The 23,355-nt window shown below is 40.7% G+C and overlaps 1 protein-coding gene across 1 annotated transcript; it reads right to left on the bottom strand.

Moving 5' to 3' along the window:
* Positions 1–6,204: 6,204 nt before the first annotated feature.
* On the bottom strand, positions 6,205–19,615 carry LOC116309424 (guanine nucleotide-binding protein G(I)/G(S)/G(O) subunit gamma-13-like). The gene is made up of 3 exons (XM_031726012.2): positions 19,207–19,615; positions 8,765–8,891; positions 6,205–6,865 (listed from the first exon to the last, which is right to left on the bottom strand). The coding sequence occupies exons 2-3, from the start codon at positions 8,860–8,862 to the stop codon at positions 6,760–6,762; spliced, it is 204 nt and encodes a 67-aa protein (XP_031581872.1). The 5' UTR covers positions 8,863–8,891; positions 19,207–19,615; the 3' UTR covers positions 6,205–6,759.
* Positions 19,616–23,355: the final 3,740 nt, after the last annotated feature.

Here is a 23,355-nt window from a genome sequence, read left to right as displayed (position 1 = left end):
TGATTTCAACAAACATCCTCTAAAAATCAAGTGAACTCAAGGACACACACATCATCGAATAACTTAAGATAGTCCTGAACTAGTTGGGCATTAACTAGTTAGACTATAAAGAAACAGTTTGCGGTGATGTGAACCAAGAATATTTTTAAGTGGCCCTTATCCTGTAAACTCTTCACCCTCAGTAAAGCGATACAGGAAGCAATATTTTTCAGTGATTGAAAACTGAAATATATAAAATTAAAGGTTTATTTACTTAAATAATTAATCATGATGAGAAATGTGTTTTGCATAAACTGAATGTAAACCAATCAAGTCAATTTCATTTGACCAGATTCAATGAAATTAAAGATTTTACATTGTACTGTGTAAAATCTTCTAAGTAACAGAATTACATTGAAAATTACATGTAATTAAGTTAGCTAAAGTCAACATTGGGGTATCTTTTTATTTATTTATTTGTTAGTTTGGATGAATCTGTTGTTTTGGTCCAGCCTGGTGTATCTCAGCAAATATTAGAGGATGCCAATAAAACATGGCACACTTTTTTTCATCCACCACCATGAGGGTCTGCAACCCTCTTGCAGCCACAACAATGTCAACAATGTGTATTCTTTAACCAGCTGGGGAATGGTCTCCATAGGTTACTGGGACTTGCTATGAAATTAATAGCTAAAGCCTCTGCAATGCAGGCCTAGAGAACGTCAGTGACCCCCCGATAAACTCAAGTTACAAGAAAAAAATGCTCATTCCTTGATCAGATGGCAAGTGGTTGCTGGAGGTTGATAGTAGTTGCTTGGAAAATTGGTCACAAAGAGGTATAAGATGCTACACTGGAAACCTCCTTGCAATTACTTTGGTTGCTAAGGAACACCAGCGTGTCTGCAAACACTCACCATCTCCTCACTGAGAGGTAAAGAAGCTATGCAGAGATTCCCGTTTTGAAATGTATCGGTTGCAGTGATACACTTGTTTAAAGTTTCACTTCAGCTTAATGAGTAGTTGGTGAGCGTTTGCAGACAAGTTGGTGACTTTAATGAAAACTACAAGTGACTGTGGCGATCTCCTAGTGACCAAAAATCACAATGAGCTCTTGATCCAGCAGTCTCATTGTGATCAATTCCACCCAGCGACAGCCAACAACTGTTTGCCAATCAGTTTGCAAATACAGAGGCCATTGAGCGGTCACTAGGTCTGTGTGACCGAAGCCTTAAACATTTGTTTTTGGATGAATCATAATAATTTACACTTTGCACCACAAGACTAACTCACGTAACTAAAAAGTATACAGTACAAAATATTTTGAGGTGCACTCATAGTGAGAAACAATAAAAATGTACACACACACACACACACATACAAACACACTCACGCACACTGACACCAAAGCCCAGACCGGATGCTTCTGGTCTTTGAAATGCAGGTGCAGGTGTGCTTTTATTCACATACCTGGTTTGGTGAAGTCAAAGTCAGCCACTCAGGCCCACAGCGGTAACAGAAAAGAAAGGTCAATAGTGTCACTACATTTTTCAAAATAGATTATTTTAATACGATGCAGGTCTTGAAAAATAAGGTTTAAGTGCTGTATCACCGGCTTTGATTGGCAGATGATCAGGTGCGATAATCTGAGCAGAAAAAAAGAACAAAAACAAAACATGATGTGATTGTTGTAAAGTGGATCCAAACAGCATTTGGAGGGGGTCTTAAACACAGCTGTAATGAGATTTTTACAGCCACACAGACAGCTCAGACCTGATTATCCGCTGCTAGTTTGACTGAAGGCTTCTGTGCAGCCAAACCACGAAGCAAGGCTGCATCACCAACGTAGTTGCTGATGGTCGTGTCATTGCTATGGCGCTGTTTGCATCAGTCAGGGTTTCCACCCCGCTCTTTGAACTAAAATGCACATTTTTGTTAGGTTATTAAAAAAAATACAGTTTTAAAATGTATCTGCCACTACATTACATGCTGCACATGCACATGCTTCCATGAAGCAGACCAGAGTATTATCCTTCTCTCTGTGTGGACAGTCAACCCTACTTTGGACTGCCCAGTCAGACCAAAAAAAGAGAGCTGCTACTAAAAGGCCCTTTAGTGCATCTGCATTCAAACCCGATGTATACTGCACCTGATCCAGACCCGATTATGACAGTAAATGGAGGTGCAACCTTGGCATGGAGTACCAAACTGCACAAAGAAAGGCCCCAGCCGGAGGAGGGACTACCTGTAGACTGTCAAGTAATTACATAATTATTCAGTGTGATAAAATGCTCATTTTGGCCAATATCCCGTTGTTTTGTTTCTTTGGTAGTGGCAGATCTGTACTACTATCATTTGTAGTCAGTGAGGAAGCTGAATTATGTAATTAGTCAGTATTTGCAAAATGTATGAATATATCAACCAGCATATTTTATACTAGTACACTTTATATCCTTTGCTACTGTATTTATCTACCCACGCTTGTTGTAGAGGATACCACCTACAGCAGTCATTGAAAGCAGCACAAAATCAACCAGTCCTGGTGTGGATTCATTTTACTCACACACATAAACAGAAAATACACAAAAACCAGCCAGGACACCCAAGCTGTCTAAAAATCTTCTACTTTATTCGATAAGATAAATGTTTTTGTAAAACATTCAATAAAAAAATGATCTACAATTTATTGCTCGTTGTCATCTTTACACTAAGAATTTTGATCTGATGCATAATATCTTTTTTCCAAACCACTCTCACGAGGAATATGTTGCTAGATATTTAGACAAGGTTTTATGTTGTCATTATAGTAGTTATACATACATACATACCCACGTTCAGAGTATATTAAAAAAAAACAAGTAAAGTTACAGTAGCTAGACAGAAAAAAAGAGACGAGGGACAGGCAGACTCAGGAGTCCTCTCATGTACGTGTTACTTTAGCCTGCGGTGGCCAGCATTTGTTGCTTTCCCAGAGTTAGTGTTAAACCTTTAGAGCAATTTCGGGGGGATCAGTAAATATTAGATTTAATATTAGACTCTTTTATGTGCTCACAGAAAGTAAGACGATCATGTTTAATAGCTCTTTATGGGTAATACATTTGTTCAAATGGAGTTTTTAATGTCAGAAAAATAAAATACTGCACATCCATCCAATCACGGAGCAGCGTTTGGGGGAAGAAAACACAAAAAGAAGAGATTCATGAGGATGACCTGAGGCTCCGCTGTCCCGAGTCCTTTAGAGAATACCACATCCTTGCCGCGCCTCCCCTCACACACATCCTCACTAAGCAGTGTTCGTGTGTATTTTGTTGATCTGCTCCTCCTCAGGCCTGCCTGCATGTGTGTGTCTGTGTGTGTCTGTGTGATGCAGCTGTGCGTGTGTGCTTTACAGTACACATGGGAGCCTAAAGTCCAAATTTCTTTTGTAAAACATGGACGCACAAACACACAGTTACAGTCGCATGCACGCGTAACCGCCGCCTGTTCTGCAGTCGGCGGCGATGTCTGGACGTCATGCCAACATATTTACATTCTCGTTTTAAGGAAACTGTGTACAAGGCAGTAGTAGATGGTGATCCGGCAAGGTGAAGAAGTCGTTTTTGGTCGTTTTTGTGATATATTTTCTTTTAATCTTGCGGGGGGGAGAGGATTGAGGAAGAGGGAGCGGAGATGCAGGAAACGAGAAAAAAAAGAAACGTGAAGAAGAAGAAATGTTGTCAATAAATAAATAAATAAGTTAATAAGTTAAACTGGTCTGTCTGTACATGTGTCAAGAGAGACAATATGTGCATATAGGTTTCTGTGTTGGTCGTCATGTCTGTATTTGTGTGTGCGTGTGCTTATGTGTAGCCTTTAGGGGCTGTAGCTACGGAGGAGAAGGAACTCAAACCCCTCCAGAGACCCAGAGTTTCATTCTGCTCTGACAGCACAAACAGAGCTGCTATGACACTCAACAACAACACTGTGTGCAGGACTAGATGGGATAACCATGCTTTATGAGCTATTTTGAAACTACATATGAAAACCTGCAGGAGTCACACTGAGAGGAGAGCTGTGAAAGCTTCTTGGGTCCATGCAAGTTGTTTATCGCACGTAAAGGCTGGAGTTTCGGTCACTGGCTGTAAATTTAGTCTGTGGGAGATATTTTGTGAACGTTTCATGTGTTATGTTACGTTATGAATTAAGGTGGTCCAGGAGACTGTCGAGAAGGGAACCCGTCCGCCGACTTTCAAAGCTTGCAAGTACACCAGTTTCACACTTCTCCCTGATTTTTTCTTTCTTTCCATTCTTCTGTTACTTTTGTCACTTTTTTAGCGCGAGAGCTTAACCAAGCTGAACACTGTGAATGCCTTAGAGAAAAGACTGTCAGGAAGTGTGCGCCATTATACAGATTTCACCCTGCACTCGAGTGTGGCAGTTCTGAACCTCTATGGACATTATGCACAGAGTCACAGAGACCATGTAAATTGTTTCCACATTTAAATAATTTAAATGAGTCTGTTTTGTCTGTAAAACTGTAACTGTTTGTCTATTACACTTGTAGATATAGAATTAGCTTTTTAATGACTTGTGTGCCCCACGAGAACCTATAAAGACTTGCAGTTTCTAGTAGGACAAGATATCGGTCATGGCCTGCTCCGTAATCGTGTAATGGACTACAACTGCCCCCAGGCTAAAGCTTTGAATATGGAGAAAAATACAAAGAAAGATACACTGAACCATACCAGCTGCCCACACAGGCAGCATAACAGAATGCTTTCTACCTGTGATATATACTTTGCAGCCCAAAGCACATTTTTACATCTTTTTCCCTGTTTTTTTTTAACACGTAACTACTATAAGCTCTGTAAGCTACACCGACCGTGCAGATGAATGCAAAGGTGCTGCTGAAGCTATTCCTCCTATAGTCATTCATGCATCGTTGATGGATTGGATAGCTATTAGATACTGAAAAAGCTAAATGAACATGCACTTGAGATGAAGTGAAACGTGTCTGTGCAGACTACTTTGGAAAGTAGTGCGTGGACATGTTTCATCTGTATCTTTGTTTTAGCACATTGGTCAGTTTTTCTAAAGGACTAATTGTCTTTGCTCTGCCATTTTCAGTAATCCGGTCTTTAAGTGATGACGTGATGAATTCTGCTTCCGGGCCCAAACTACCCTGCGTTTAATAATCTTGTTTGTATCCTGTTCTATTTAATCTCAACAAGCCCCTAAAAACAGGCAGTGATCACTGTCGGCCTCTCTTGGTTTTTATTACCGCTAATCATTTTAAAGCTTAGTTTTTAAAACCTTACGATGTAACTACAGCCCGCCCATGCAGCAGTATATTAATGACTAACCTCATATTGTGGATGGATTATCTCAGCTGTTCTCCTGACTGAAGCTTGGTCCGTTTACAGCATCCTGCCATGCGATTGCATTTGTCCCTAGCCATCGGGAACCCTCACGTTAACTTTTATTGAGTGAAGCTAGCATTCATCCTCCAGCTTCACTGTTTATATTATGCTAACATAGCTGTGTCGCTAGCTATCACGTAGTACATCGTTATATACCAGCTAGCCAAACTTCAGTAACCCTAAAAAACGTCACTGCTGTTTAGTTTTCTGTCTTCATTTATGTCGGAAGTGATAGCAAAGCTGTACGTCTTAATTTGTTTCAGAAATCCCTCAGTCAGAACATGCTATATTATATTTAGATGGAAACTAGCAAGCTAACGCCCTGCTAACTTCTAACTCCATTAAATTTCATAAATTCTATTTTCATGGATGCCTGGATGTTAAACTTAATTGTTACACCTGGTAGAGCAGCAACACTGATCATTTTATTACAGATGAAAGAATTTAGACAGTTTTTAACTCTCAGTGATCGTTTGACTTAGGGACCTGCAGCAGAGTTTGGGCCCAGACACGGCTAATGATGTCATACTTAAAGACCAGATAAACAGGTACAGGATCGTCACTGTCACCCTGCACTACACTGGAGCAGAGCTGGAAGCGATTTACATGTAGCTTAGGAAAAGGAAGGCGCGCCACTATTGCTAATGGCGATGCTAATGGTCATGCTAATGGTGAATCTAGCTAAATGTGATGCTAATGGTGATCTGGCTAATGGAGACGTGGTACATATTAATATATTAGCTTGTATTTGGTTGAAAGGGGGTCAAAAGATGGTTCTCAAAAGAAAAAGAGATGTGTTTGCTTACAAATCACTATAGGTTCTTATCGGTTCTTAGTTCAGTTTTTTTTCATCAAAGACTTTATTAATTCAGTTTAAAGGGGTCTGACTCGTTATACTGTAATGGTGGTCATTTCCAGTATGGAACAAAATTCCCCCCAGCAGATCTACAGTCAGTCTGGCAGTGAGAACGTGACTCCATTACACATCTTTAACGCATTTAGTAAATTTAGGAAGAAAAAAAAACTGCAAAGGGAATAAGCTTGTGACTGGCAGCTGCATAAATAAAAGTTGTCATATATTCATATAAAGACACGTAGTACAAGTATCGATCACTTCTGTCGTATCATAAAAACGATGCATTGCCGTGGCAGGATTAAACTTGCAGTGTTAAGTGTGTGAATGTGCGTCTCTGTCAGTGTGTATTTCTGTGCCCTTGGGGTGTGTTTTTGGGGAAAGGGTTAGGTTTGCCAGCTGTTGTACATTCACGGTGAGAGGTTAGGTGGCGCTGTCCTGCCGGTGCATTCACAGGACGGGGCGGGTCAGCTTCAGGGGTCATCTGTAGGGCGTGTGTGTCGAAATTCAAGGGTCATTAAATGGTTAAATCTAAAGAAGGATGCATTTTCCTTTCTCCACCCAGGGGTTGTTCTTCATCAGCTCCGGGTTCAGGAAGGGATCCTCTGGGACACCATCCTCTATCCATTTTACCAAACTGTGTGGAGAGAAAAATAGAAAGAGCGGCATTTTTTAAATTCCTGAGGTATAGTCTTACCACAATCTGTCCTCTATCCGCTTTCCCATATAAGGCGAAAGGACAAGGACAAACTGAGCGACCATAAGTAACTAATTATATTGAATTTTGCAACTTTTGTTTGTGTACTTTAGTTCTAACGTACAACTCTGTTTCTTATTACGAGTGGACGCTTATGATTTTGAATTTGAAGCCAGCAGAATGTCTTAAAATAAAATCAAAAAGGGAGCATTTTTTCTGCTGCCTTGCATGACCTCTCCTTTAGTGTCTGCAGTAGTTTAAAACACAAAATGTTGTCCCATTCATGCTGAACAGTTTGGGCCATGCTTTTGAAATATGTGCAGAGGGAGGTCTTGCATTGTCTTAGTGAAATAGGCCAGACACTGTGTGGATGGCAGCATATGTTGCTCCAAAACTTTAAATCCCATACTGTCACAGATGTTGGCATCAAATTCAAAATGAACACGTTAAACAAAAGCAGGTTCTCAGTTTCAGCATTTTGTCATATTCTCTTTTTGAATTTACATTTTATAACACACACATATATATATATATATATATATATATATATATATATAATTGTTTATTCTTTTGCATCCTGTGAACAACACCATTAAGGAAATTACACACCAAGAGCATTGTGAAAAGGTGACACTAAATTCTAAACTTTTCACTTTCTAACTATTCAGTACCGCTGTGTGTTTTGAGCTACAAGCGGTCTGATCGGTCAGATCTGTTGATATGGATTTCAAAAATCATTTTTGATTTTACGTGTCCGGTGTGAAAAGGCCCAGTGCTGATGAAATGCTTCCTTTGGTGTTTAATCTGATGGGACTGCAGAGAGAGGGCGAGACAGATAAACTTAACAGCGTCTGCTGCTTTGGTTCATTCTTAGATTAATGCTGTGAAAACAAGCTTCAAGATACTGCTGATCAATGAAGTCATATGACTACTTTATTATCGTGGTGAAATGACTAATATTGTATTTCCCAAATGTTCCTTGCATTTTGATAGCAGTTTTTATATTTCTGCTTATGTATCAAACAATCCTAGCTCTATATATGATAATGAAGGAACGCTCGATCAACACAATATAATACAAAATCAGTTAAACTTCAGGGACAAACACTGTGAATCGTTTTAACCTTCTCTGGTACAACTGACAACGACCATGGCTGCAGTGGAGAGGCAACAACAACAAGACGACCCTCAAAAAGGGAATGATTTTGGAGGTCCTGACTGAATTTGCTCCAGTTTTCCTTTTTGCATTTTCCAGAGAAAACCAGAGCATGCTCACACATGACACGCGTGACAGACGTAGAAGAGTCTGGAGACCACCTGAGAACCTCTAGGATATTGTGTAGTGGTGCAACTGATGCTGCCAAACAGTACCAAAGCCGATCTATAGCAGCTCACAGACCCCCTAAGACGCCATCATGGTCATCAGGAGCATGCCCAGATGTTGTTGACAGTGCATACAGGCATACGGGGGGGCATACACAGTGCTGAGCCAAATTATGGAAGCAAGTACATGGCTTGACTTCTGAATGAGCCCCATTTGCTGATGAGGGAACTTGAACTTGGTCTCAAAATGCTACACAAACTAGTGCTAATTTAAAATAATGCACTGAATTAATGAGTAACACTACACAACCAGAGATAGCAACAGCTAGTATAGCTCTATTTTCTCTCTCCAGCCTCTTCCTGTAAATGCAGCTACCAGTGTGTTCGGCGTATTTAGCTAAAACAAATATCTTCCCTTTTCAATCTGAGAGGCTCAGAGCGATTTATCTTTTTTTGTGCACAGTTGATTTCAGGGTCGTGAACTCTGCGCAGCACAGCAGTGGAGTAACTACTCACTCAGTCACTGTTTTGGAGGACTTCTCTCTTTTGAAGGCCAGCTGGTACTTGAGGCTCTCCACCTCCTTCTTCATCTGGGGCAGGTCCATCTCATCCATGGCTGCAGCTTGTTGTAGGGCTTTTCTGCCTGTACAAAGTGGGAGGAGGCCACAGTTATATTTATATAGAGCGCTGTCAAATAGCAGGCAGACACACTCAATGCATCTGTGCCCTGCAGCAAGAACACCACAAAGTGCATCTGATTTATGACTGCTGCTTAGTGATTCCACCTACAGGAGGGAGAATAGAGGCTGTTATGTTCATAGAGTACAACCAAGAGCTGCCAAAAATTTGACAGACTCTCTTAACTCTACAGGATACATTCAGTTGATTTCTTTTGTGTTTTTTGGGCTCCATGTTTCCACTTCCATGACTTTAATGAATAGTTTGATAATTTCATACTAAGGTCACAAAATGTTTCGCTTCTGTACTCAAAAAGAGGAAAAGGACAGCATGTATTTGTGCTCAATATAATCTTTCTCCTGTGCTATTGTGTGTACATGTTCAGTGCTGTCCCAACACAACACACCCACTGACACACCAACAGACACATGATATTGCACCATACTTACCACAATCAAATGTGTGAAATTTGGTTAGCAAGCGAGCAGAGTCTATACTACAAACAGCTAACATAAGTATTTGAATTTGGGTAAGTTGTCCAAGTTGTTAGCTCTAACAAAAGCTGGAAAAGCTAACATTAATGTACAAATTGTACAAAAAGTAACTTAAAAATTGTGGATAAGCTGATAAAATAGTAACTAAATGTAATTGATATATAGCTTTAATAGGTAATACCAATGAATAAACAGATACATTTCTAGCTAAACCTGAAGAATAATTGGTTACATTTGAAAATTCAGAAACCTAAAAATGTTAAAGTTAGCTAAAAGTTAAAGCTAAAGTTAGATCTGTGGTTTCAATGCAAACTTGAAAACAGCAGCCTAAAAAATAACAGCTCAATTTTATATTACATGTCCATATAAGCAAACATTTATAGAAAATGTTTGTCTTCAGCAGTATTTATATAGGTGGTGCTGATGAACCACCAAACAAGGATGTTGAGGTAACATGTTTGGGAAACAATATTTCCTATTTATTAATTGATTGATTGATTTTTTTCTCTGTTATCCCCCAGCAGCCACCCCCAAGGATTTGGTGAGTATTGAAAGAAATCTGTAAGCACCTAATACCAAAGCTTATCATCCATATCCACAGCCATAGTCATGTATGGGACATCTAAAGTACTGAAAGGCATAACTGAATTTTACGGTTCCTGATAGCTGTTGTCATCATGTTTGGGAACTGTCCTACTCTTTTCATCTGCGCAGGTTTCAAGCATCAGTGCAGCTATCAGTCGGATCGATCTTCTTCCCAAAGATCTTGTAATAAGTTCCTAAAACTATATGCAATTAGAAAATCTGATCCGTCCATCCGACATAATGGGATCAGCACTTCTTTTACACAACTTGTAGAGACTAATGCATCAGTAATATGCACTGCAGGTCATATCCATTTCATCCATGGAAGTAAGAAATGCAATTAGCTAAAGCCAGAATCACTCCTATGGAGACAAAAAACAGCAGCGTATTTTATTGTGAGATAAGAGATAACTGCAATTACAGGTCATGTCTTTTTGCCCCCTGCTGGCCATTTGAAAGAATGCAGATTTAAGCCACTTCTTACTGGCTTTACTTTCAAACTCGGAAGCTAATCTTTTACGTACAATAATCTTACAGATGACTTTTTCTGCAATAATCTTGTAATAGAATGAGTTATTTTTATTGGTAATGTTGCTCCATTATTGTAGGGTCTTTACCTTATAATCTAAAACATTGTGAGGTCATTGTTGTGACCTCACAATGCAAATCATATATGTCTGATTTGCTGAAGCCCTATGTCCCCACTCGTTCGCTCCGGTCAGCTGAGCAGCTGTTGCTCTCAGTCCCTAAATCACGGCTGAAACTGAGAGGCGACCGAGCGTTCTCTATTGTGGCTCCTAAGCTTTGGAATAACCTTCCTCTTCACATTAGGCAATCGACATCAGTGCTGGTTTTAAATCCAGATTGAAAACGCATTTTATTCACTGGCTTTTGACTCAGTGGTTGACTGACTTGTATTTACTTATATTTTATTGTTTTTGCTATGTTTATTATGTTTATTATTTTTATCGTATTTATTATTCTTATGGTATCTATTATGTTTCTATTGTTCAGCACTTTGGTCAGCCTTGTGTGTTTTTAAAGTGCTATATAAATAAACGATGATGATGATGATGATGATGATGATTTGTTTCTATTAAATAAAACTGAACTGAATTGAATCATTAATCCCGCTTAAAAAATGCTGATCTGTTCCTGTTAAACAGTATATTCAGGTCCTCACATAACCCACTGAGGCACTCATTACAAACAATGTATACCTATATCTGCACCTGTACGTATCATCTGATTTACAATTAATAAGCAATGCAACATTAATATCAGTTACAGGATCTCTCAGCGGCCAACTCTGCGCAAAAGTGGAGTAATTTTTCTCTTCAGCAGTGTCTTTTTTGGTCCGTTCCTCCCTCCTGCTCTCTCTTGCTCCCCTCCCACGCTTTGTGTCCACTCCACTCTCTCAGTAATACGCAGCCCCTCTTGTATTGTGCTTGTGTTTGTGTACCCCTGTGCGTGCTTTTATGAGTCATGTGAGGATTCGGGTGAGATGAGTGCTTGTCTAGTCTGCACTCAGAATTGATCTTGTTGAGATCCTTCAGAATAGAAACAGCTATGGTATTTTTAAAGGGGCACTGAATAATGGTTGATACTAGGCAGCTGTCCTTTATGATAGTTTAGTGAGTGAGGGGGCATATTCAGGGAGGAAACAGTGCCCCGAATCTGACAACTACTTCATGGTCTGGATCCAAAAGAAGCATCCAGTCAGTTGTCCAGCAAAGCCTGCCATTTGTTATATGCTATATGCACTACTAAACTATCTTTTGAGAGACAGTTATGAACTTAAGACGTCATTGGTTTCTCCTCTTGTGTGTAGCTTGTTGCTATTGCTTTGGCCTCTAGCAGAGGTCTGCTGCAGTCCATAGTTTTGCCAGCTTCCCTGCAAACACTACTCACCAAACTGCAGCGAAACTTGAGGAAGTCCAACAAGTCAGCATCTTTCATGCTAACTACGGGGAACCACATCTCCTGGTGACCAACACAATCACAAGGAAGTTTTTGGTGCAGCATGATTTTGTGACCAATTTCACCCGGCAGCCTCCAGCATCCACTCACCAGCTGGCCAGGGAATATACATTTTTCCCAGCAACCATAAGTATCATCCCATTCCATATGATCCTCCGACTTTGTATGAAAAGAACACAGCACTTCTGCGTTTGCTTCATTTTTTTTTACACCAGAGAGCTACGTTCTTCTTTTATACCACCTATGGCTGCTGCTAGGCTAGCTTCAAATGTATCGCTCTGACATGTATTTCCCTAAATGTCAAATTATTCATAACAGTAGTTAACACTGGAGTGAGATATGCACCATCTTGACACTTTGGCGCATTACAGTAAATGTGTTAGTACAAGAGACGATTGATACTATCAGGACAGTAATATTGAGCAACACAAAGCCATAGCTGGTTTTTAATGATTTTTCCCTTCTGAAAATTGATATTCAGGACTCTGGAACAGAATGAATCAATCATCACGCTGAACATGTAAAAGCCTCAGGCGTCAATGTAAACCACCGGCTGATTTCGGCGACATTGTTTATTTATTTTTATTTTTAGCACGTCATTGCTATTCGAGAGGAAGGACGGGTAAAAAGGTTGTGGTTTTAAAAAAGAGGCTAGATTGAGAGAGACGGGGAGAGATGCACAATCGGTGAGTCGGTGAGGTGCACACGTGTGTCCTTTTGTGAGTATGAGGAAAACACCAGGTGCAATATTACACGACAATGTGTGTGTGTGTCTTACCAATATTAGACACACAGGACTAGAGCGATGGCTAGTTCCCGGCTGAGATCAGGTTTCAGCAGCATCCTCTAGAGACAACACTGGGATTGGATGCTTTCCTCCATCTAACTCTATCACTCACCATCTCCTTCATCCCTGTTTTCACTCTCTACCTGTTCTTCTTTTTCACATTTATTTGTCTGCTCCATCCTTCTCTCTCCACTACTCTCAGCCTCCTTCTCTTATTTCTTCTCTGGCAGCGTCTCTGTTTGACTCCTTTCTTTTTTATTTGTTTTATTTTTGCCCCACTTATTGATTGCCTCCTTGTTTTTTTTTTTCACTTATTCTCTTCCCCGATCTATATTACTCCCGTCCTGGGAAAGCAGGTGTAGATTCCCTTTACTGCACAAGTCTTAAAATCATAATTGAATATTTGCTCTTGTTTGAACAAAATAACAGCGTCATTAAATTGTCAATTAAATACGATTGATGATGCCTGGTGGAAATGTTAACCAGTGATGTCGCTCATCACAGGTGTTTGAGTCTTAGCCTGGAATTAAATATAACATTTAGGTGGCTACAGTAGCAAAATGTATCAAATATTTCACTGGAAACGTCAAACATCAACAAACGGAACAATATTCCCGACACGAAGAAAGTGAGTGGAGTTTGGAAAGCGTGGCGAACACAGACATCTGTCACTACAAGTCATTTCCTCCATCCTCCTCCTACCAACACCACCACTGCTGCTGCTGATGTGGATTTACTGCCTGCAGGTAATGCTGAGAGAGGGGTGGGGGGGCGGGGGGGTGGCTGCTGTTTCGACCTGTTACGTTTACAAGAATCTGCCAAATTTAGAGATGCATGGCACAGTCAGCTTGCAGTTTTACTAATGAGACAGATTTCAAGCCATTAAACGAGTCCAGCAATTACATTAAAATACTATAAAAGGCGCCTGAAGCACCAGCAGTTTAAAGGTCGAGTTATGCAGTCAGCAGAGGTGAGACCTAGCAGACAGCTACAGCTCCCTGTGTTGGCACCAAAGCAACCATGCCCTCACCTATAAACGCTATCCATAGAGAGAAACTAGCCATAGATCCCAAAACAAGTTTTTAAAGATGTAAACATGCTTTTTAGTGTTTTATTGTCATTTTAACATGGAAGTCTGTGAGGATTGACTCGTCACCGGAGTCAGCCTCAAGTTGCCATTAGAGGAACTGCAGTGCTTGGCACTTCCACGCTGACATGATCTTTCAGCTCTGCAGTTTGCCAAAGACGACTCAGTCATAATTATTTATGTTTATGTTTTATCATGCCGCTACATTTGTTGCTGTAATGATATTACTGAAGATGATAGCAAAGGAAAACAATGGAAAAGCTCATCAGTGAATATTTTAATGTTACATTTGGTATTGTCATTTTGCAGTTTAAAAAAAAAGCGTATGATTTAAAAAAACCATTTATTTTCTTCAGAGTATTTTGGTTGCTACAAATAAGTAGATTATAAATGCGATTGGGTATAAGGGCTAATTTGGATGCTAATTCCCAACGTATCCTCGAAAAGTCATGCACTGACCCCCCCTCCCAAATACAGCCTTTTTTTTCTGGGAACAACAAGAATGCCAAAAATGAATTATACAATTATATTACCAGAAGTAATCAGAAAAATTCATCCTTCACAAACAGTCATTGAATGAATCCAAAAATTAAACGTCGTCTGTCATGCCAGCTGTTTCTTTCTTTCTATCATACACCTTTTCCACTGTGCTGTCTCTCTCCATCTCCAATTACTTTGAATGGGACTGGATGAATAGCCAACTGTGTAAATATGTCTATGTTTATCTGGTAAAGCTCTGTTTTAGACAGCCTTTAAACGCCACACAGAGTAAATAATGGAAAGACTCCACCATTATGCTGCCATGTGGTTTACTGATATCTTACTCTCAGAAAAGATCAAGAACTCTGCTGCGTTCTCGCTCTCGTCCTTTAGCTGCTCTCTGATATCTGTTCCTGACTGTCTCAGCTGAAACAGTTAATCCGTCGCTCCTCACAGCAGTCGTCTCCGTCTTTGTTGTTCGGTCATGTCCAATTACAGCTGTTGTGGATAAAACCATCAATTATATCCCATTTACTCTAAACCAGCAGTCACGTGTAATGGTGCTTGTGATGTATATTAAAACATCAATAAATCACAGTCAAATTTATCGCGATCCCTTGATAATGTTACTCTAAACTAATCTTATAATCCCTCCTCTGTTTACTATCACAGGGAAGACCCCGGCTTCCTCATAGCTTCTATCGCCACACTTAAGAGGATGAGCACGTCGGAAGTCTTTCCCTGTCCATCACAGCACCATCTACTAGCTTCATGTTCACACAGGATATCATAAGGGTGTGTACTGGATGTACAGTGCTCTTTTTGTCACAGAACCAAACAGGCACTCCACAGCCAAAGCTCACAGCACTGTTGATATTGTCAGTTAGTTGACAAAGTCTGATGTGTTTTTTTTTTAGCTCATCCTGTAGTTCTGCTGGGTTCATCGAGCCGTGACAGCCTGCATGAACCGGGCAACACGCAGTAAAGCATGAAGCGGTCAGGATGAGAGTCAGAACAGTTCACCTTCACGTTTGGAGCAAGTTACTGTACCAACCAAGGGCATTAGAGTGTCATGGGGACTCGTTCGCAGTTTTCTCAGATATTACAAGCTACCTGAAAATGATGGAAACGACCTTGTTGTAATCAAGGAAAGTGGGAATGTGAGAAAATTCCCTACGGAGTCGAGCATGTTAAAATACTTGCTCAGCACTTAACTTGGCTGTAACCCTTAGCATCCTTAGAGTCGAGAGAGCGTGCTGCTTTTTATGAATGTGGAATGATCCTGAGTGTAGGTGGATCATTTGCACAAGGATCATGCAAGAAAACCGCACACTTCCCAGGAGGGGAATGTAGGCAATGTAGTTGCTGGAAACACATCTTTGTTACCTCGAAATGAAGTCAGATAAGTAAAATAAACTACCGTATTTTTCGGACCGTAAGGCGCACCGGATTATAAGGCGCATTAAGCAAATCAAAACAGTCAGATTAGTCAAACTTTACTCAACTCATTCTTCTTGCTTCCTCCACTTCCGTAACATTGACTCATTAATGTTGAATTCTCTGGCAGCTGCTCTATTTCCATGTTGTTGCAGTATATTAATGACTAACCTGGTATTGTGGATGGATTATCTCAGTTGTTCTCCTGACTGAAGTTTAGTCCGTTTACAGCATCCTGCCATGCGATTGCATTTGTCCCTAACCATCAGGAACCCTCACGTTAACTTTTATCGAGTGGAAAAAAGTTAGCGTTCATCCTCCAGCTTTACTGTGTTTATGTTATGCTAACATAGCTGTGTCGCTAGCTATCACGTAGCACATCGTTATATACCAGCTAGCACAACTTTAGTAACCCTACAAACGTCACTGCTGTTTAGTTTTCTGTCTTCATTTATGTTGGAAGTGATAGCAGAGCTGTACGTCTTAATGTTGCCAGAACTCTCTCAGTCAGAACATGCTATATCATGTTTAGGTGGAAACTAGCAAGCTAGCTTCCTGCTAACTTCTAACTCCGTTAAATGTAATAAATTCTGTTTTCATGGATGCCTGGATGTTAAACTTAATAGTTAAACCTGGTAAAGCAGCAACGCTGATCATTTTATTAAAGATGAAAGAATTTAGACAGTTTTTAACTCTCAGTGATGCCGCAGTGTTTTGGACCCAGATTACTCCGCAAGGCTCCTGACTACGGTAGCCGTAATGCTCCAACAATCCATCAAGCAGTGCGGCTTCGTAGCTTACCAAAGTCGTACTAAAATATTTTTGACAGATTTTTGAGCGCCGTGTACCACATAAAATCGGTTCGAGGTCAGTAAGCACAACCAGAATTCATACATGAGCCGCGCCGGATTATAAGGCGCACAGTCGATTTTTAAGAAAATTAAAGGATTTCAAGTGCGCCTTATAGTGCAGAAAATAAGGTAGTTGGATGCGGTGGTCATTTTGCAGCTCTGGCGGTGTAAACTTTCTTTGTCAGTTTTAATAGACTTTGTTCATTTTACATCTCTTTAAAAGGATTCTGCCTCTTGGTGCTCTAAATATGAAAAATACTTTTCCAAAACTTGGCGTTCACATTCACTGTTACCCTCAAAAACATGTTTGATCTGGATGCAGCTCTGAAATATGACTTAGAAAAGAGAAATTAGGGTTACCCCTAATAGGTTTCCCGGGGAGGGGGGGAAGAGTTGACCGGTTTTTAGAGATGACGGCTTTGCTCTTACCACACAGGTAGTTCAGAGCAGTAATATATGGTGTTTGGTCAAGGTGTGGCTGTCTTTGCAGAGCTCACTGCAGTGTATACAGAGCTGTAAGTTTAAACTGGGACACTTTGCTGTGAATGGAGGTCAGCTTTTTCTTAACAGTCTGCTCAAGTTTTATAAAAGATGAAGAACAAGTTAATTACATGTTCTTTATGAATAAAAAAAATCAACTATTTTTATGAACTGAATCTGTTTTCTGTATTTTGATAACTTGCAGTGACTCGAAAATGTAACATTTAGTCAGACTCTGGGCCTGCATCAAAAAGGCTGTCACATATCTGTGTATGCCTGAAGCTTTTAAAAAGATATATTTGGGTATGTGTGTGTGAAGGTTAAAGTGGGGTGGTTGTTTTAAGTGAGGGTATATAGGTCACGTAGTGATTTGGGTCAAAAGCATCCAGAGATTAACCTTTACCCCCGTCTCCTCTGCTATCTCCTCCCTCACATATACTATATATATGTGTGTGTGTGTGTGTGTGTGTGTGTGTGTGAGGGAGAGAGTGGAGCAGGTTCTATTGTGAGGTGAGCTGCTGTTGAATGCTTAACTCGTGGTCTTTCTGACTGCTGTGATTATAGCTCAAGGTTAAATTAGAAAGCCAAGGATAAAAGTGTGAAAGTGTAAGAGTTAGTGGAGGTTAAGGCCAAAGCAAAAATAAATAAATAAATAATGACAGATAAGATAAGTAAGAGGCAGAGAGGCTGATGATTGGAAACAGAATGAGAGACTCCTCTTGCCTCTATAGCTACTGCATTGTAAATAGAAGCTAAAAATAGAAAGGAACAGGCAGAGCTCTTCTGACCAGCTGAGAGTGGCGAGTAAGAAAGAAAGAAGAGGCTCCTTGTAGTTAAACTGAGGATGAGATGCTGCTGAGGATAATAAATGCCAGCTTCTGACAGATGATGTTTGAGCTTTTACAACCAGCTAATCTCTTCAGCAGCACTTCAGTGAGCTCTGAAGTGGCTGGGATCAGTCCAGATGTTATCACACTAGTGGGGCCCTGTCTGCATGAGGGAAACATCCAATCAATGGAATCTGATCAATGCAGGCATGAACTAGACTGGATGGAATTAATGTTTGCGTGCATGTTTTTGTTTGGGTGTATGCGTGTTCCCCACAGGGCCATGCATACGCTAGGGGTGGCGGTGCCTGCCCCAGAACACAAGACAACGGCAAAGAGATGCAAAGCATACACCTATACACCAAAGACGACAGGAGTGAGAGCACCAACAGCTATAAGTAGAGATAAAACGTGTAGAAAGAGATAAAAAGCAATCGCAAAGAGATGCACAGAGATCGAAAACAACACAGATGTAAAATCTATAGTAAATTTGTTTTAAGACAATCTCTTTGTGACAGAAATTGAAAACTGCAAAAATCAGCTGGAAAGAAATGAACCACAGAGAGACACAAACAGCTGTAAGTAGAGAAAACCATGGCAAAGAGAGGTAAATGAGATGCAAACGTACCACAGAGACACACATTACATACCACAATGAAGAGGCTTGGTATTAATGAACTACAAAGCACTCAGCCATAAAACAGTAAAATAAATAAATAAATAAAAAAGAGAGAGGATCTTCTCAGTCTGGGGGTTGTGTAGCTTATATATCTTGATCCAGGGGCCCACTTTCTCATAACCAGATGGTTTTAGGTAATTTTAAGTTTACTATCCTTTTATTACTAAAGAAAACGTGTAAAAATTAAAATCTTCACAACTCTTCACTCCCTCCCTAAAAATGTCGTCCCGAGCATCATCTATCCCCAGAACAGGGTCAAAAGAGGCCAGGGAGAGAAAAGGAAGGAGGAGGAGGAAGAGAAAGTGCAGAGGACAAATATAAGTTTTATGTAACATTCGTGGGTTCTGTATAGCCTGTGTGGTTGCAGTTTGTGAAGTACGCATGAAAAAAACCCCAGCCTATGACACAGATACATAAGGAGTGTACTTATTGTCTTGCCTAGATTAAAATAAAATCTACAGTTTCATTTAGGGGTCAGTTTGACCTCCATGTTTTATGCGAATAGGCGAGCCTGTAATATTAATAAAGGCCCCGCTGTGTTGGCAGAGCAGCCACAGAAGATAGTGTACCGTGGCATAATGTGGCTCTCCTACCTCACTGATGCGCTGGCGGAGGCTGTTGCTCTTTCCAAGTCTGACCGGTGCAGTTAAACTGGAGGAGAGGGCAGAGAAGACAGCTGGCCTGACTCACGGAGACTGATTTTTCCCCCCTCTGCTAGAAAACAAATAGCGCACTTAATGTCCGTAGACTTAGTTTATCTCGGGGAGGCGGTGCGGACTCTCGGTATCCGCTGGAAAAGATCAGGGATAAAATCCGCAGTCTCCAGAGTAAAAGACGCGATGACGACCAGTCTGAAGCTGTCTGGAGTGCTGGAGGAGTCTCGTTGTTCGCCGGTAGTCCGGTTTGTTGCTGCAGCAGCTGAACCTGCACGAGAATGAGGCGGGGAAATGACAAGTTAACGATCTGGTCCCGTGCGCGCTCCGTCGTTCTCTGCCCGCTTCTCTGCTGGGATCCTCCTATATGAGCGTCAGTGCGCGCGCGCGCGCGTGTGTGAGTGTAGGAGCGAGAGGAAGAGTGTGTTCCCCAGGATGCGTATGGAGAGTTGATAAGGCGAGGAAGGGGGTGGGGGTGTATAAGCGCAGGTACAGTCAAGTAAGGGAAGACTTCTGTGCGTGCATGTGTGTGTGTGTGTGTGTGTGTGTGTGTGTGTGTGCGTGTGTGTGTGTGTGTGCGTGTGTGTGTGTGTGTGTGTGTGCATGTGTGTGTGTGAGGACTCTTTTTGCCCCCATTGCCAGATCCTGGATTTCTGCCCTAATATGGCCACTTATAGCTTCATCGCCACAGCAGGAGAAAGATTTAGGTTTCCAGTCAAGAAAAAAGAAACATGTTTGAGAATGCTTTATGTCACTTTTAAGAAACCCTCTAAGACAACAGAAGAATCGGTTTGATCACACAGTTTGTTTCAGCAGCTAAAGGGACAGATTTGTTGTTTTACTGCCAACAAGTCTGTATAACTCTTGAGTTACACCTTTGATTTAACCTTTAAGCACGTGACAGAAGACACACTGAGTTTCGATTTATTGCTAAAGATGGATGTGGCTTACTGGTCCTTCTATCGGCCAGAACTCTGGTTGAAGAAAGAAGTGTTGTACAGCGATGCAGTATGGTCGTGCAAAGGTTGACTACTAGCTGAATTTAGAGTTCAAATGGAAGTACTGACAATCGTTAAAATGCTGTGCAGAGATCTTTCTCTCTGTTTTGGTCTGCTGACCACTTCGTTCCTGACTGGCTTTTCTAAAATCGCCTACGGTGGCGATAGTGTTTCTTCTTTGCTGGTTTTCTGTGGTTGGCTAGCTTGTATGCTCTCCACACATGTCATGTCATGGTCCCCGGGTTTTAAGTTTTTGCAAGTTGATGTTTCTTTTCAGTTGTGGGAATGTTTTATGTTTACGTTTTGTTCCTTGCATCTTTAGCATATCTGGTTGGGTATGATCATTTGTATATTCCATTGTTTGTCAAGTCTTCATTTCTTGCTATTTTCAGTTACTGTTGAGTATATATTTTAATCCTTTCAGTTTACCCTGCCTCCCTGGTGTTCCCTGTGTATTTTCAAGTGTACATCAGCGATGTTCTCTTGTTTAGTCCTTTATGTTTTATTTTAGTAGTCTAATGTCTCGTGTACGTAATATTTGGCTTTGCTTCCTCTGTCTAGTTTTCTTGATTTGTTGCAGCTGTGTTTCCTGGTGTTTCCTATCTCTGTAATTACCTTGTGTGTGTTTATAGCCCTTCTCTTCTTGTTTGGTGCATTCCAGATGAGGTCGGAAGTTAGAATTTCCCAATTGGGTTTTTCATTTTCAACACCCGCTCAATGCAGTTTTTCAAAAGCCAGAGAAGTTCCACAAACCCCTAGTGAACAACCAAAGATGGCAGGCGGGAACATAAACTGCAAACTGTAAAACTTTTAATCTGCCCGCTACTGTTGTGTATTTGGGACTCGCTAAATGAGCCATATGCACAGCACTGACCAGGTTCTACCCCCCTCCCAGTATTATGTTGACTTGCTAGCAATGCATGGATGACTCTACCTTGCTAAGTATTTTTGTTTTTTCGATTTTACAGCTGAAACACACTAACTCAGGTGATGTCACTTCTGAATTCCAACATCTGAATTCCAAGGTAACTGGATCACAGCATATTGGGAGTGACGTCAACTGTCATCTCATAACGATTACCCCAGTTCTGTATTTCTTAATTCTAAGTTGTATTTGTATCTTCCTGTGACTTTGGGTTCTCAGGCAATGTCTTGTTTTTGATTTCTGTCACACTTGACACAGTAGGGGAGTCTGGGTGTCTTGATATTTGTGGAAACAAGCTAAAACACTGAATTATCATGTCAATTAAAGTTTGTATTTTTCTCTTTCTCTTTTTCTGAATCAGTTGTTGAGTTTGCAAACATGTAGCTTTTCCCTCTTATTTGGTTTCTTTTCACAGAGACAAAAATCCAAGTGGACTCCAAACGAAGCGGAGTACTGGTGAACATGGAGAATAGTAGTTGCTAGCTCTCTTTAGCTCATTTGATTACTGTGTTGACATCTGCAGAAACAAACTGCACCAAGGAGGAAAACGAACCAGAGTTTGAATTAAACAGATATGAGATATGATAGGCAGTAAACTGTGTATGAAGAATGGAATCAAAGTCCTGCTCCAAGGCAATGATTGCTGCAAAAGTTCCACTTGCAGAAACTTGAGCTTCAAACCAACAAAAAACTAAAGCAGTAGATTTAAAAAAAAAAATGTAATTATCATCTAGGCCTTTGGATGGGAAAATAATGCACTGAAGTAATCCCTCCACATGTTTTCAGCCAAATAGTCTGCTCTGAAAATTTTAAAGTAAGACTTCAGTGACCAGTATCCCTTCTTGAGATTTTTACATGAGAGAGCACCGGCCTGTTATGTGAGACCTGACATTCACTTGTGGCTATCGGCAGTAGTAGTAGTAGCAGCACAGTTCACCTGACAATTCTCCCAGGCTGTACTTGCTATGACCACATCAAATGCCAGCAAATTTCTTTTAGCCATGTTGTGCCTGAACTAGTCATCTAAAATTCCAGTTTGCTCTGAATCAGCAGATGTGAGTAAACTGGCACCATCTGTCAGCGGATATCTTGTAACATGAGTCAGGACGCAGGACTCGGTTTTAAAGACTCTGACCAGAACAGTTTACACAGCGGACGATTGTTATCTGGACAAATCGAATAATAAAATGCAATCTGCAGATTACTGCACCCAAAATGCAGTGAAATGAGTGATTTTTGGGTGCAAATTCAGTAAGCACGTTCCAGTGCACAGTCTGGATATGTAAATTGTTACATGTGGTCTGCTAATACTAATCTTAAGCAAGCCAAGCTTCAGCTGACGGTCTACATGCAAAAGCAGGACTGGGAAATTTCTCTCTCAAATGACTCTCTCTGCCAAATCATGTTCTCCCCCCACTTTAACCGACATACATTGCAGTCTCCATTAAGACATGCGACGATCTCAGGGAGCGGCAATATCAGGATGCTGGCTAGATGGAATTAGTCCGCCTCACCTCTCAGAGTCACAGTCTGCCACGCTTTAAAGTGCTTATAAAAAATATCTATTTCCATTGGACAAGAGATGATTTCCTGTACCTGCCACTACTGTGCTGCTGGAGCCAGAGTGCACACTGGGTGCAGAGGTGGTTGACCACTTTCACAGGAGGTGTGAAATAACTGGGAAATTGGCTCGCTCGCTGTCCTAGAAAGTCCTTAAAGAGTTTTTTTCCCCTCTCTTGACACTATTGATTCCCAGAACCAGAAGACAGGAGGTCAGCTAAAGAGCTGGGAAGCTCAGATTTATCTTGCACTCCTAAAATGTGAGCAGAGAGGACTATATGACATTCACTATGATTTCAATAACTCTGATCTTTTCAGCACTTGGTTTGCTTTTATTAGTGCTCCTGAATTGAAAATTTAATGTTTTAATTCAAAAATTTGTTGTTCAAATGCTTTTGAATGCCTACTTTTGTGGTTCAAATAAGAAAATATGGACAATTTGAAGATTTAATTGAGTGTGTGTGTACCAGCAATTTAGCTAAAGGTTTTTGGTGCAGCACTGCAGACCTTTGTGGAACATCCAGCTAACACTCACCAAACGGTTGGGGAATATACATTTTTACCTACAAGTGATGGTAGCCAGGGAGTCACCAACTGGTCTCTAAG

Source organism: Oreochromis aureus, linkage group 4 (assembly GCF_013358895.1).
Source record: "Oreochromis aureus strain Israel breed Guangdong linkage group 4, ZZ_aureus, whole genome shotgun sequence".
In the NCBI taxonomy this organism is placed as follows: Eukaryota; Metazoa; Chordata; class Actinopteri; order Cichliformes; family Cichlidae; genus Oreochromis; species Oreochromis aureus.
This window is presented reverse-complemented; position numbering and strand designations above follow the sequence as displayed.

Coding starts and splice junctions, on each gene's coding strand:
- LOC116309424 (XM_031726012.2), bottom strand. CDS start 8,862: ATGGATGAGATGGACCTGCCCCAGATGAAGAAGGAGGTGGAGAGCCTC. Junction 6,866..8,764: donor TCCTCCAAAACAGTGACTGA/GTGAGTAGTTAC, acceptor CTCTCCACACAG/TTTGGTAAAATGGATAGAGG.